The 16,055-nt window shown below is 44.4% G+C and overlaps 1 protein-coding gene across 7 annotated transcripts in view; it reads left to right on the top strand.

Moving 5' to 3' along the window:
* The window catches only part of NIPAL1 (NIPA like domain containing 1), a 55,807-nt gene that overhangs the window by 28,415 nt on the left and 11,337 nt on the right, over positions 1–16,055 (top strand). For 4 of the 7 annotated variants that reach the window (XM_053254385.1, XM_053254384.1, XM_053254386.1 and 1 more), the window contains one exon: positions 9,129–9,395. In XM_053254385.1, coding sequence (XP_053110360.1) covers positions 9,129–9,395 — 267 coding nt within the window. Of the gene's footprint in view, positions 1–8,378; positions 8,536–8,556; positions 8,963–9,128; positions 9,396–16,055 lie in introns of those variants that run through there. The other 3 variants (XM_053254388.1, XM_053254389.1, XM_053254390.1) reach the window with 3 other exon arrangements.

The raw sequence follows: 16,055 nt of genomic DNA, 5'->3' as shown, positions 1-16,055 counted from the left end.
ACCTCTTCCTGGAATAGCTGAAAGTGAGAGTGCCTTTGAGCATGTGTTGAATGACTTTCTCTCCACACGCCTGAAACTAGAGAGAAGGACTGACAGATTGTGGGTGGTGACATTTAAGGCAAAGCTTATGCACTGCAATGTATTTTGCCCGCACTCATTCCTGGAGCTTGTGAAATAGCTGTAAAGAGTCGTTCTGAGCATCTACAGAGTACTTTTCTCATGTTACAATCGTGTTACAGATTGTTACCTGTCACAAGCAGCTCCCCACACTGCTGGAATTAGAAGGTTAAAATGTAGGCACTGTTGAGTTCCAGTATATTTCATTTTAGAAATTAAACAGATGGAAAGTGTTTATTAATACATTTGATGTATTGTAATATATCATTGATTCATGAGTAAGTCCTCTTGTTGCCTCTAGTGGAGACTGGGTAAAATGTGGCACAGGTTAAGGGGAACTGAAGTACAGACAGGCAGAGACCACCCAACACTATTTGGTGCTTCAGACAGAACATCTCCAAACACACACTCAGTACTGCTCTGATGGCCATAATAATAGTTGACAAATTTTGGTCTTTTAATTTGCTACCTGAGGCAGGCTGCCTTACCATGTGGTAAGCTGGCCCTGAATCTAGATGTGGGATCAAGAAATGAACACAAAGCAGTTCCAGGAATGTGAGGTCTTGTTCATCAAAGAAAGGTTGAACCCAGCTGCCCTGGAGGCTGTTGGTGAGACTGAGCAAAGAGAGGAGTGAACCAGGTTGAGGCACTGTTTATTGTCCTGGGAAATTGTCCTGGTTGTTATCTGTTGCCCGAAGGAAGGATAGTGTTCTTTCAGATTTATAGTAGCAATAGAAGGGCTTGAATGAATTAATTTATTATGTTACTCCTGCATTAACTTGATCACTTGGACTTTTGAAACTTTTTCCTGTATTAAGTGTTGTTTGCTTCTTGTTGGGGAGTTTCCTAGTAATGAAAAAAAAAAAGGCAGCAAATCATAGTGTTCACTCAATAAAAACTGAACCTGGGAACACATTCTTGTGGCCACTAGCAGAACCAAATTAAATTTATTGGATAATAAGCTTGCGTCTACCATTGCTGGGCGCGCACACCATCTGTGTGATATGAAAAATCTCCATGATCTCTGAATGGGAAGAATTTCAGTTGTCATGCTAAAATAAAATTTAAAAAACCTCATGGGAACTGGGTAATCGGTTCAAAGCTTCACATACATGGTTTGGAGTGCTGTTGCTGGATGGATTCTAGCAAAATGAGAGATGGAGATTTATAGGAAGCTACGTATTATACATGTGTCACAGGAAACGAGGTAGTTGTATCATGAACAGAGCCTTGTTGCTAGTGCTACCTTGCCCAGCTCGTTCTCATTCTTTCTCTCTCTTTCGCTCTCTCATATTTATTTATACAAGCTTTTGTGTGTATGTTCTGTTGAAACCAAGGCTAGTCATCAGAGCAGGTGGAGAAATGCTGTTCTCTTTATCAGGTGAAACTCCTTGGCAGATGATGTAAACACTCTTGTTCTAGTTCTTGCTTCCTACTCCTCCCTTGCTTCTTCCTTGTATGCATATTGAAAGCAAGCTACCAATCAGAAAGGAGAAAACCATCATGTAGTGTGTTTGTTGATTATTTCGGCTTGAATGTCTGTTTGCCCACCATCTTCTCATTCTCTTTCTATCCACGCAGCCTACAAAGGTTCCTGCTGCAGCGTGCCCGTTTAACCCCTGAGGTCCCAGGTGTAGTGGCGCACTGTTCTCTTGGCAGGCCCCGGCAGGTGATCTTTTGGTATGTCCAGCCATCATTCCCTCCTTCCCCTCTTCTGTATATTACATGACGTGGCTGAAACAGAGAGGAAGAGGAGCAGGCAAATGAACATGAGAAAGAGGGAGTCTGTTATTGTATGCCCATTCCTCTGGCTCATTGCCTGCCCAGAGGGAATGGGTGCTTGAGGAAAATAATTATTTCCCTCAGAAGCCCTTATGCTTCTGAGGGACGCAATACACACACTTCAAATTTATTTATTTATTTATTTATTTATTTATTTATTTTTATTAACTTTTGTTGTGGCTTACATAGTAAATAAAATGGAAGATCATTCCCTGCCTCAAAGGGGCCCACAGTCTTAAAAAGACACTTAAGGGAGACACCCGCAAACAGCCACTGAAGAGGCTGAGTTGAATAAGGAGAGTGTCCCTCTGCTTGCTAAATAGACGAGAAACACTACTTTGAATGGTTCCTCTCTGCCATGGCTGGTTTGGACGATACACCTGCTGGCACACAGGCTAAGGTCAGGGACACACCAAGTGTCCTTTCATCATGTGAGGGTGTCTGTTCATCCAAATTGCCCCTCTACAGTCGCTCCCAATACCTGTTTAAACACCCTGAAAGCATGTCAGGTTATCCTCTGGAGACATCAGGGTGGGTGTACTCTCAGTGTGACCCCAATCTTCTTGCATGTGTTGGTGGGCATATCATCTGAATGGGTTCCCAGTCAGCAGGGATCAACATGTAAGCGTAACTATGATTGACTGATGCCTTTTTAAAATGCCCAAGTTGCTTCTAGAGGGGGTGAATTTAGATGGGAAAGTATTGGAAGCAGTGCTAAATAGTAGTGCTTAATAGGGGTGCTTAATAGTCGTAGAGGGTGTACAGTTCTGTCACTATATTTTATTTATTTATATCTATGCAAACCGCTTTGGGATCTTCAGTTGAAAAGTGGTATATAAACACTCGCCATATTCGTATATCAGGAGGAAGCTGTTTAACCCGGCAGTGATTGACCAGACGATCACCATCCGAGCTTACGCGAACCACAGGTTAGGGTGAACCACTCAGCTAAATGCCAGGTTTGAAAGTGCAGCTTGGCGTGGGAGCAGCACCGGGAGCAGCCGCGCTCCCAGCACTTCACATGTGCAGCCTAACCCCGGCTGGGCTGCCCTAGCCTAGGTTATGCTGTGCATGTGAAAACCCTTAGTGTCTGCTTACCGTCTAACAGGAATGGACTTCTACTGGAAAATGATGATTAAGTAGAATCTTCCTGACTAGTGATTTAAATTGTGACTTAAATCATTAAAGTTGAGTCCTCCTTTGAAACAATTTAAATCATCATTTAAATCTATTTGATTTAAATCAAATCAACCCTGTCATAAGTGTATTTGCTAAACTGTCCTTAGTGCTCCTTTAATTATGCTGTACTCTTCACAATTAAGAGAGGACTTAAGATAGGGAATTCCTTATTAGCAGGAATGTTCCTTATTTCAGCCCCAAACTGCCTGTCCCTTATGGGATGGCATTTGTCCCTTATTTCCAGCTAATGGGAAGAACCTATGGCTCAGATCAAACCAGTTATTTTCACTAGTAATGAAATAAAGGTCATGGCCATGACCTCCAACTCCTTTCCTTCTCCCTCCCTAACCAGAGTACTCTGTGGTTCTGGTCTCCTTCAGGCTTAGGGTTGCCAACAGTCCTCTGCTGGGAACATTAGCAAAAGCGTTAACAGCCATCAGTGATTGGCTGAGGTACCATTCTCCAGGTATCAGGATCATGAAAATCATTTAAGCAATGACTACTAGATAGTGCTTGTGTGTGAAACCTATCTTTACTGTCTAACAAGGCTTTTCTCTCCAGAAAACAAACAATTGAATCTCGTTCAGTTTGGCTAACCATGGTTATATCAATAAGCAGAAGAGAAGCAATCCAATTTGTTTAAGAGAAGCAATCCAACTTATAGTTTAAGTTGAAAGTGGTAAAAACACACACACACCACTCAGGCTCCCAATTACTCCCACATACCCGCCCCCTCCTCATGTCCCTTATCTGGGCAAGAGAATGTTGTCAACTCTACCTTAATATGATAAAGAGGATTGTAGACTGAAGAGTAATTATCTTCCTTGTGGGACTCTTGAGGTAGGGCCAGCTTTTTTGCTTTCTAGGATACCTCTGTCCACCACAAATAATGTATTCTTTGTGTGGCTACTTGCACTGTAAACATTTGTGGTATTTTCCCAGTCTGTTCCCCCCCACAATTCCAAGCATTGCGTCATTGGAAGTAGGTGTACCAGTTGCATGCTTCATCAGTTGCTTGAACAAAAAAAAAGAGTGGATTCAGCCCTCTTTCTCCAGCTATGAAACAGCCACTTTGAAATGCTGCTGCCCATCTGTATCCATATGCTGCTAAAGTTGCATCACTTCTCGTTATGCTAAAACCATGCCTGGGCTAAAGTGCCTGTTCCCCCTCCCGCCGCACTGCATGGTTGACATGCCTTCATTCCAGCTTCCTTTTATTTCTGCTCTGAAAGCTTGACTTTATGAATGAAAGACTTCCTTCAGTAACAACCACGTGTGGAATGTATATCCCTATGGGGCCTGCCTACCCAATACCAAGGAACTTATTTTCCTCCGAAAGGTATTTAAAATCTGTGCTAAGTGGCATGAAATCTCCTGTGACTGAGACTAGTCAACAAAACAAAACGTTTATGCTACACTATTTGACGATTTGATAGATCTCTATTAATTATATGCTCCCTATTCATATTGCCTATCTGCATGGGATGTGGGTTAGTTGTGCTTATGCAATGCGTTGAAGCATTTGAGGAAAATCCTAGATTAAATTTCTAGCTTCTGCAGTTAAAGGACCACAGCAGGACTAGGAAAGGCACCTGCCTGAGGCCCTGAAGAAGTGCTTCCAGTTAAAATAAGCAGTTCTGTATGAGCTAGGCCTGTGGTCTGACTCCATGTAAGGCACTTTTACATGAATTCCTAATGAGAATCTTTAGAAATATATTTCTACTGGGAAAAGATCTGTTCAGCAGACAAAGGATCTGTTAAGCAGAGAAATGTAGTTTCCTAAGTGGTCGTTCTGGGAGTAGCTTTGCAGGGTCTGTTTTCTTGGGAAGAGAGAGAGTACTGGAGACTGACTCTGTTTTCAGATATATATGTTGAGCTGGTGGAAATAAAGCACACATGCCAGCAGTCCTAGTCTCAAGCAATATCAGTCCAGTATTCTAGAAGCTCCTCTTAGTATCCCGAAGCCTCTTGGCAAATTCCTCCAGGCAGCTGGTTTGGAACTGCTTTCTTTTGCTGTCTAGTGAAATGGAGGACTGTGAGAATGGGGGATGGGTTTCTTCAGCCCATCCCCGTCTCCCAAGGCTGTTGGGTATAACCCCAGTTTCAGAGGCTTTGGACAAGTTCATACGTAACAGCAAACCAGAGTGAAATGTGGCTGAGGTTTCAGCTTGCAACTCCAAATCGTGCCTCAGACATTCGCCAAACTGTGGCCCATCAAGTTCCAGGAGAGGGGAGCCCCTCCCTGCTGCTCGGCCTCCGAGGCAGATCCCAGCAAGCTACTTGGCCAGACTCTGGGCAAAGTGTCAGCATGCCAGCGGGGCGGATGCCTTTGGCCATGATCTGGAAGGGTGTGTGCGGAGTGTGATCATGTATTTTCGGAGTGCTCTGCCTGCCCTTGGCAGGGGGCATGATTTTGCATAAACCTGGCTGCAGATCCGAAGGCAAGAAAAGGAGTATCGGGTGTACCCTTCCCCATGGTTCCCCCCACACACACACACAAACACAACAACCATCTGGCTCTATTTGAAGCCCCTATGGGCTGTCACTCTTGTGAGGGACCTGTCCGTGGGAGATGAGGGTGGTTTTTTTTGTCACACATGAATAGAGATTATGCTGGTCATTTCTTTCCCATGACTTGTGTGCGGGTGTCCCCATGGCCTGGCATTCTCTTGAGTGAGCGCTGTCTGCCCTGGGTTGGGTGGTTTGTTCTTCACAGTAGTAGTGTTCTCCCCTAAGACTGGTGTACTGCTGACCCTGGCAGCCAGCCCTGCTCATGAGTAAGCCTAAAGAGTGAATATAGCAATAGCAATAGCACTTACATTTATATACCGCTCTATAGCCGGAGCTCTCTAAGCGGTTTACAATGATTTAGCATATTGCCCCCAACATTCTGGGTACTCATTTTACCGACCTCGGAAGGATGGAAGGCTGAGTCAACCTTGAGCCCCTGGTCGGGATCGAACTTGTAACCTTCTGGTTACAGGGCGGCAGTTTTTACCACTGCGCCACCAGGGGCTCGGTATCCCCTTTCCCCAACCTTTCTGTAACAAAAACTGAACTTGGTGGCTAAACAATACATGCTTGTGGCAGCCTCTTAAACCCAGCAGGAGTGCCCCCAACCAATGCTTTGCTCCCTACACTGAGAGGGGCTGCCCTGCTCATGCTGGCTATCCTTGCCAGGAGGGGGCCATTTGTCAGAGCATACCTACTTGCATGGATGGGGGAGACCCTGGGTTCGGGCATGGACCTTTAAACCGGCTCAAACTTCCGGTTTGAGCCAGTTTAAAGGAGAGGAGAGGTGGTCTTGTGGTAGCAAGCATGGATAGTCCCCATAGCTAAGCAGGGTCTGCCCTGGTTGCATATGAATGGGAGACTTGATGTGTGAGCACTGTAAGATATTCCCCTTAGGAGATGGAGCCGCTCTGGGAAGAGCAGAAGGTTTCAAGTTCCCTCCCTGGCTTCTCCAAGATAGGGCTGAGAGAGATTCCTGCCTGCAACCTTGGGGAAGCCACTGCCAGTCTGTGAAGACAATACTGAGCTAGATAGACCAATGGTCTGACTCAGTATATGGCAGTTTCCTATGTTCCTATGTTCCCAGATCTGGCCCGGTGTGGCTCCATATGCAGATCTCCTGGTGCAGGAATTCCTGGAAGAAGGGAGCACTGGTTTCCAGCAGCCCTAGGACAATGTGGTTCCCTTCGGGGCTGCGGGCAAGGGTGCACATCTCCACAAGGGTGGGCTGACAGGGCACAGGGTTTGACAGGGACAGCACTTGTCCAGTTACCAGTACCCACGATTTTCCTGCATGGAGAATCCTGGCTCGGTATTGGGTCCCCTTAGTCTGCCACTCTCATGAGAGCACGGTCCATGGAATAATGTTGCAGCATACACTGAGAGTATCACCTAGTACGACTAGAGTAGAGGTGTGCACGGAACCACGGAGTTGCAGTCCGGCACTGGGGTGGGGGATTCCAAACAAGTTCAGGGGGGGGGGCTTTACTTACCCCCTCAAGAATGCGGCTGTATTTCTTGAAGTAAGCGGGCGGCATACCTCCCTGCCGCCCGCTTCATTCCCCCTCCTCCGTGGCTGCTACTGCTGCTACCTTTGAATCAATACGCAATCGGGCGGCAGGGTATCTCCCAGCCCCTGCCACCCGGCTCTTCAATGCCCCCGGACTTGGCTTAAATGGCCCTGCCGCCCCAGGACCCCTGCCCCCCCTTCCCTTCCCTTCCCATGCTCCCATGCTCAAGGGGTCGGCAGGAGAACTCCCCCGCCGACCCCGTCCCCTTCCCCGGGCGGCTGCGCTCTAAAGTTAGAGCGGGCGGCGGGAGAGCTCTCAGCCGCCCGCTCGCTTCCCCGGCTGCGGCGCTGCAAATGGCTTCTAGGAAGCCTTTTGCGCAGGCGTGCTAAAGGCTTCCTAGAAGCCATTTGCAGCGCCGCGGGCGGCTGAGAGCTCTCCCGCCGCCCGCTCTAACTTTAGAGCGCAGCCGCCCGGGGAAGGGGACGGGGTCGGCGGGGGAGTTCTCCTGCCGACCCCTTGAGCATGGGAGCATGGGAAGGGAAGGGAAGGGGCGGCAGGGGTCCTGGGGCGGCAGGGCCATTTAAGCCAAGTCCGGGGGCATTGAAGAGCCGGGTGGCAGGGGCTGGGAGATACCCTGCCGCCCGATTGCGTATTGATTCAAAGGTAGCAGCAGTAGCAGCCACGGAGGAGGGGGAATGAAGCGGGCGGCAGGGAGGTATGCCACCCGCTTACTTCAAGAAATACAGCCGCATTCTTGAGGGGGTAAGTAAAGCCCCCCCCCCGAACTTGTTTGGAATCCCCCACCCGAACCAAAACCACGCGTGCCCGGACCGGTCTGGAGGCCTTTAGAATGGCCTCCGAACCGGTCCGTGCACATGACTAGACTAGAGTACCACCTTGTGCATTTTCAGTTAGTTCTTACAGACGGTTCTTCTCATGAGCAAGGCTAGGGACTGATAACCCCCATGGGGAATGGGCTGAGCCCCTTTCCCCAACCTTCCTGTGGAGGAAAAATAGATCCTGGCTGCTCAAGACTCCCTGCTTGTGTCTGCCTTTTGTACCCAACCCTGAGGGCCCACCGCCACCACCATTTGCTCCCCTCCCAGTGCTGAGATGGGGTCCGCTGCTTACTTTGCCACCTGGAATGTTTTGCTTGTGAACATACATCATTGTCGTTTCCTTCTCGGGAGGCAAAGTACTTTCTACCCATCCTGTCATCCCGTGCCCTTTCCCTACTTCTTGCCAGGTGGGTGGAGCAAGGGACAGAGTGGGGAGAGGGAATGCCCCTGAGTGACTGTGCAGCTCGACAGGCTGATGAGTCCAGGGTGGAGTGGAGTGGCATCCCTGTTGCCTAGCAACTCCATAGCGCATAGCTGACAGGAGGGGTGGGTTGCCAGCGAGGAATGCCGAAGGTATGGAGTAGCTATGTCCTTAGGTGGGTTTGCGTCACCTCTATGAAGTCAGCGTGAAGCCGTGGTTATGGCTGCGTCCGGAGTTGAACGTAACCCATCAGTGGGAAAACCTCTGGTCTAGGCGGCGAACCTTAGAGATAACCAAAGATTCAATTTGGAGTTTGATGAGGCAAACCGGAGGTCGCTTTCAGCCCATTTATTTATAAATAACCACCCATAACCACAGTTTCACACATTCGGATGTACTGGAGTTCCAGCCTCAGCCTTGTTTAACTCCGGTTTGGTGTTACATGGGAACCTGGGCTTTGAGAAGCTACTGACCATTAATTGGGGCCCTATTGTCCCAATTATGCCAAGGCATTATTTCCTTTGTTGTGGTGTTGATGTTTTGGGATTGTGTGTACTGATGTTAAATGTCCTTCCTTGCCTTGGGAAATGCTGTATTGAAAGGTGAGTTTTTTTACATTTTCTAAATAAATATAAGCTATAAACAAACTGAGTGGGGTGGTAGGAGATGCAAATGTCATACATGTGTAAATTAAATATATGCAAATACTTCCTTCAGGATATCCTGTATAGGTGGATTTGATGTCCCTTTCCCCCCCTTTCTTTCCAGGTGATGTATTTCCTTTGATTTGCTCTGGCTCTCATCATGCGTGGTGTCAAATCCTCAATGTGTCAGACCTACACACTTCTTTCTTTGCCTTTTCTGGCAGATACCCCAATGGAACAAAGCTGAGTGTTTCCCCACCTGCTGGAAGCAAATACAGTTTGTATATAGGTGTGGCCTTAGCCATAGGCTCCAGTATCTTTGTTGGATCCAGCTTTATATTGAAAAAGAAGGGGCTCTTGCAATTAGCCGAAAAGGGGGTTACTCGAGCTGGTAAGAAATATTTATAACCTTCTGTTTTTATTCAGAAAATCAAAGCCCAAAATAATGGATTCTGTGTCTGAAATGTTTACTTTGTAGCTTAGCGACTGGAGGCATCTGTGTTATTAAAAGCATCACTTCCTTTTCTTTACACTGAGAATTGCAAACCATGAGGCATGTTGTTTGCATTAGGGTCCTTGCCCCCGTGATTGCTGTGGTTTGGATAGTAAGAAGTGCATAACTGCTTTATCTGCTGCAGTATTATTAATTATTATTATTATTATTATTAATTTTACATTTATATCCCGCTCTTCCTCCAAGGAGCCCAGAGCGGTGTACTACATACTTGAGTTTCTCTTTCACAACAACCCTGTGAAGTAGGTTGGGCTGAGAGAGAAGTGACTGGCCCAGAGTCACCCAGCTAATATCATGGCTGAATGGGGATTTGAACTCGGGTCTCCCCGGTCCTAGTCCAGCACTCTAACCACTACACCATGTTGGCTTATTTTCTATTTAAATACTTTATTCAGCTAAATAAGCTTTTGACTGACAAATTACAATCCAATATACTTATTACGTTAATTAGTCAATCTTTTTCTCTTTCAGCAGCCTTGAATGGAATGGCTGACTGGCTGAACACTTTAGCTAGACTCTGATTCATCCTGTCTTTCTCTCTGACATTAACACACTGCCGATGTGCAGAGAATGCCTCTGCTTTTTTAATGTGTAGCCCGACACAAAATGTGCAGTTCGGAAATGCAAGCCATGCAAAGTTGTGTTGCCTTAGATGAAGTAACAAGTGACTGATAACGATGAGAAAAGTGACGTGAGCAGGCCAGGCTTCTCTAGAACCCAGACTCTGATCAAGCATACCCACGTTTCCTTCCAAAGACACCCCTTGCAGATTCCTCTGCTCCTCCCTGGAGCCTTCACCAATTAATAGAACACTCTCCTGCAATAGTGCTGTCCAATTCCCAATTCTGAGCATTTCCTCCCACTCTGTCTTGGCTTCTAAATGTCATGGAGTATGACTCTAGGCAACAAAGTCTGTGTGTGCAGGCAAGGAAAATGCACAGCTGCGTGTTGTAGCGGCACATGCTGCATGTACAAATTCTCCTTTTTCGAGGGGGGGGGGAAGCCCTGCAGTGCCCCCGACATGTTCACTATTCCTTGATGGTGGCCGCGGCAGCAGAGCCCCAGCATCAGTATGCCCTTTGGCCATGCCCCCCAGCGTCTCTGTTCATGGATGTCAGGGGCATAGCTAATGGGCCAGCCTCTCCCTTCAGGTGTGAGGTGTACTCCTTTGGAGGGGAGAAGTATAGGGCACTGATGACTGGCATTCCAAGTCAGGAAGAACTCTGGGGAGATGGGATTTTATTTTATTTTTTCTGGCCGCCTCATTCTCTAAGCACCATTAGATGAGGCTTTATCTATTGACCTTGTGAGATGTGCAAGGAAAATCACAAACTATCCTACTAAAGAACATAAGAATATATGTTATGTTCTTGGGCACTGAACATAACTATTACAACTCTTCCTGTCTTTGCCAAAGCTGTCTTTCAATGTGCTAATCTCAGCTGCTAGATGTCCCCTTCTTTTCGAGAGCGCCGCATAAGAACATCTTTCAATTTTTAAAAGATCAAGGAACAGATCCGTCAGCTGGGTTTTAGATGTTCTCTTTTATTTGTGCAGTAGGGATGGAAATGACTTCCATCAGGGAGCTCTGAGTCATGGGGATGTGCGTGAACCTGTTCGGAGGCCCTTTTACGGGCCTTCAAACAGGTTTGAACACCAGGCGGCTCAAAAGTTTAAATGGTGTGTGTGTGTGGGGGGGATAACTTTAAGGGCAGAGGAGGACGCGCACCCCCCCCGCACTTACTAAAAAAACCGGTCCAGTGGAGCGTAAGTAGCCCATGCACGTGCGCACGTTGGGCTCGCTCACACGTCAGCCGTGCGTGCGAAGTGTACGCACGTGGGCTACTTCCGGTCTGAGGAGAGGTGAACTACTGTTATGCCAGACCGGTTTTTTAGCAATCGCCGGTGGGAGAAACACAGTAGCGGGGTGGGTAAGTGCACCCTCCCCCACCCTTAAAGTTACCCACCCCACCCCACCCCCCTTCCGCCTATGAACCAGCCCCTGCCGGTTCCATGCACATCCCTACTGAGTGAATTACGGACATACATGCTGGCATAGCTGAAAATTTTGTGATCAAGAGGTCAAAAGCAGGTAGCCTTATTGGTTCATTAAGAAAACAAATGTAAGCAATATGTGAGGAAACAGTTAACTGAGGGTCTGTTAACTGTTAACTGAGGGTCTACATTTATGCAACATTAATCATGTCATTTGGCAGTGTGTATGTATATGTGTATATATATTATTCCTAAGTAGAAGCTAATGTTATAAATGGTCAATTTTTATTAAGCACTGTAATGAGAAGTAAAGGGATACTTCTGTGTCATACTCATTTTATCTTGTATTATTTTTGTGAACTGCCTAGAGCCTTTGGAGTAGGGTGTTTATAAATTTAATAATAATAATAATAATAATAATAATAAATACCATGTATTATTGTACTAGGTTTATTTTATATGATGTTGATTGATGGTAATGCATTTAAAAATCCAAGAAGGAACAACAACAAAAATGAAATTCAAAAAACACCTTTATTAGAACCAACCAAGTATCACAATGTGTTTTTTGAGCTTTTGAGTTTCTTCCTTCCTTGGGCAAGATACTAAACAGAGCCAAAAAACAAAAAAAAACTCGAACAAGAAATAAAATGCTTGGAGAGGGTATGGTGTTAACTGCAGTCAGAGGTACACCTAAGTAATATTGGAGCCTGGACCTAGACATTCCCCTGCCCCCCGCGCAACTAATTTGGGAGCCTGGATCTAGTGGGCTAACGGGGGTCCCCTTTGCAACATAAGCATCCTCTATACCAGTCCTGCTCAACTTAGGGCCCCCCAGCTGTTTTTGGACTACAACTCCCATAATCCCCAGCCACAGTGGCCAATAGCCAGGGATTATGGGAGCTGTAGGTCAATATCTGCAGTAGGGCCGAAGTTGAGCAGGCCTGCTCTATACATACACAAACACTTGTGTATGCTTGTGCATGCAAGATCTTGTATGCTTGTGCATGCAAGATCTGGCTAAATCCCTCTTTGAAGCCCTGCATGGCTATGTACATTTAGACATTATGAAAGCACCTGTAGAATAAACAAAGAGTAGCAAGCAAAGTCTCAGAAGACATTTGTTTCCTGCTTTTCTACCAGCAACATAGTCTTTAGGACACTTTACAATAGTTCCTTAAATAAGCAGATAAGAATAAAAATAAATGATGTATGTAGGCATGCTAGCTGGGGATAAGCAAGAACATTTTATTTATTTCTGTCTGTAGCTCCTTGTTATACTGTTATCCAAACTTCATTGTGGCCTTGAAACTTATATCATATACAATTATATCATTGTAAGATACCATTACAGCATATCAGACCACAGGCACCATCAATATTGCAATCCACAAGTTTTTGTGAAAACAGTGGTGTTGACCATCATTGTTTCTGCCAATATTTAAATGGCTGTGACAAACACAGATTAAATCCTGCCACTTAAATTATCTCACATCACAATATGCTTAGAGAAAGGTTAGATTTTTTTTTTTGTATTTTTAGAGGAAACTCTGAATAAGTTACTTCCCACTTACTTGTAGATTCCACATTTTAGTAGATGATCTTGCCACTTAAGTTAGCTGAATGTACTGCTTTTTACACCAGAATATGCTTAGGAAAAGGTTGAACTTTTTTTAAAAAAAGAGGAAATTCTGAATCAAACACTTCCCACTGGTCTGCAGATGCCACTCTCCCCTCTGTTTGGAGCCCAGAAACAAGTGGCGGGGTGGGGGAGAAACACAACACTGAGGCAGGAAGCAACTCTTCAGTAGGCAGAGCAGGTGGGGGGAAGGATACCAGCTCCAGCATGGGTTTCCCTGGGGCGGAATCAAGAAAGCATGCATTCAAAAACCACTAGTATCTTTTAAAGAAACACCCCAAACCACTACCATTGAAGCTTTGCATGAGAACATGGAAGGAAACATAAATTAAATTAAAGGCAATACCTAGAAGATTGTGAGTTATGGATCTGCCTCACGCCTGCTGGGCGGCATAGAAGGAGAACTCAGTGCAGCTCAGATGAGTCCCAGTCGGCCTCCCACTGAACTGTTACTGGATCCCTGCAGGCCTGTGGCTGCTCCCTCTTGCGCCGCGCATGATGGCTCATGCAGTGCACATGTCATGTGACATGGGCCACCATCAGATGTTCTCAGTCTCTTCCCCCATCCCCAAATTTTTTGCTTTTATTAGTAATAGAAATAGAACCGGTTACATCTCTGAGACTGACATAATCATACATGAATAAGAGCAATTGTTCAGCCACAGAAAAGAAAGTAAGAAAAAGGAAAAAAGACTTGTACAGAGTAATAATATTTAAGTTTACTTGAATGAATTAAGATAATCTATTAAAAAAGAGGATACGTCTAAAAACTAAATCTAATCGTTAGAGGGGAAAATGAACCTTGAACCTCATACAGAACTATCATCTTGGCCTCAAAAGAACGATTTAAAACATAAAAATTCAATGGAGAAGAAAATGTATGCGTTAAAAGACAGGTTCTACCAAAAGGAAAAGGTATACATATTGTGTATACGAAGCCACATATCCACCCAATATTTTGTAATCAAAATTCCCACCTTGTCCCATACAGGTATGCAAAACGTCACAGTAAAGTAAGTGACAGAAATCAGTTAAACCTTCAGCAGTCCTCCTCTTCATTTAACAAACAAAAAACCAGAGAGATAAATGGGAAGATATTCTTTCATGAAGAGATAGACTAACTTCAGCCAAAACTGGTCTCTATAACCCCCCACAGGGAGAATAGGCTATCAAGCCATGTCACCCAGATCTCTCCCCATACATATATATAATCCTTCTCAGTTTCCTTCTGATTGTTTACATCACAACAAGCAGTTAATTCAACAATTACCATTATACAGTTTCCATAACAACTGGTGAAAGCCCATAGGAGGAAATGAAAGTAAAGAAAGATGCTGAGGGGGGAAAATAGGAATGATAAAGGTATATATATTTTAAAAAGTTAAAATTTGATTTCAGTTAGGAGCTAAGGCTAACTAGTTAATTGTTCAAACCAAGACTTAAGAGTACCAAAAAGTCAGACACTGAGCATTCAAAATAAAATATTTCGGTATGTAGTCTTTTTAAAGCTATTACTATCATATAATAAAATAGTGCTAATAATCTTATGCCTTAAATTTAAAATTCCCTCATTCTTAATATATCTCATCTCCTTTTTGAAAAGGAAAAGAGGAAACACAAAGAAACAAAGGACAAAAATCTGTGGCAATTCCTTAAGTCATTAAAACTATCGGGTTTATCATACAACATCCCAATTCCTAATTAGGTTGTTATCAGTTTTAAACCATTATATAGAGCCCCCTAATTGAAAGGCCAATTAATGAGGTATAATATTTAATTATACTCAAAGTTAAAACCTATATATTAAATCCTAAATTAGTTACATTAATTATTGTTTCTTCCATAAAGGTATATAGCAGTTCCTTAAGTCATTGGACCATTCGGGTATATCTTTAAAAATTTCAGTTCCTGAGTAGGTTATTTCAATGCTAAACCCCTATATAGAATTCCCTAAATCTTAATGGTTAAAAGAAAGAAAAAAGGAACAATTAACACATTAAAATACAATAATAAGGTATATTATTTAATTATACTCTAAGTTGAAACCTGTATATGAAACCCTAAATAAATCAAATGTCTCAAGAAAAGGAGCCACCGGGGGGCGGGGGGGAGAGACCTGGAAAGGAAAGGAAAGGAAAGGGGGGGGGGAACAAGCTCAGGGGGAAAGAAAAGTAAGAGAGGGAAGATAATTCCATTATATTAAATATATATCAGCAAAGAGAAATAAAATACTGATAGATACCCCACTAAAAATATTGGCTTTTCATTTATCCCAGCACAAAGACAAAAAGGAAGAAAGACTGGTAAACATTTCAACTGACTCACATAACATAGGGTTAATATCAAATCTTAAAGCCAGTGTCCAGTGTCTCATTGAGGGGGAGGCTGAACAGCATCGGAACGTTTACATGCCTGGGAAAAAAGGGTTATCAAGTTTCTATACCGTAAAATTCCTTCAGTTAGAATCCTTCTGTGCAAATCTCACCATAGCTACCTATCCAAGGACTAGGTAGTTCTAATAAAACACACTCAAAAGACATATAGCTAAAGCAAATAAACTTTTAAATAAGATTTAAATACTTAAAAGACCCCTTTTTGTAAAATCTTCTTAAATTAGCTTAAAGTAAAACACCACTTAGCAGTCTCCCCCCATGCCAATTTCCCCTCCCTGTATTTGGCAAAAAGTATCACGATAGCAACACCAGAATAGAAAATCATCATCACTCCATCTCAGCTGATTAACAAGTTCAGAAATTCTTCAAAGTAAAGTCAAGATCCGGATGGCAGTTCCATCAGTGGTATTGAACTACAAAAGATCGAGAAGTCCTGATTCCACTAAGAAAGATAGAACATAGGAAAACAGTCCTCCTCTTCTTGTGCCAAACAGCCAGTTCTCAGCAGTC

Source organism: Hemicordylus capensis, chromosome 5 (assembly GCF_027244095.1).
Source record: "Hemicordylus capensis ecotype Gifberg chromosome 5, rHemCap1.1.pri, whole genome shotgun sequence".
Lineage (NCBI taxonomy): Eukaryota > Metazoa > Chordata > Lepidosauria > Squamata > Cordylidae > Hemicordylus > Hemicordylus capensis.
Note: the sequence above shows the minus strand (reverse complement) of the source record. Positions and strands in the feature narration are given on the sequence as shown.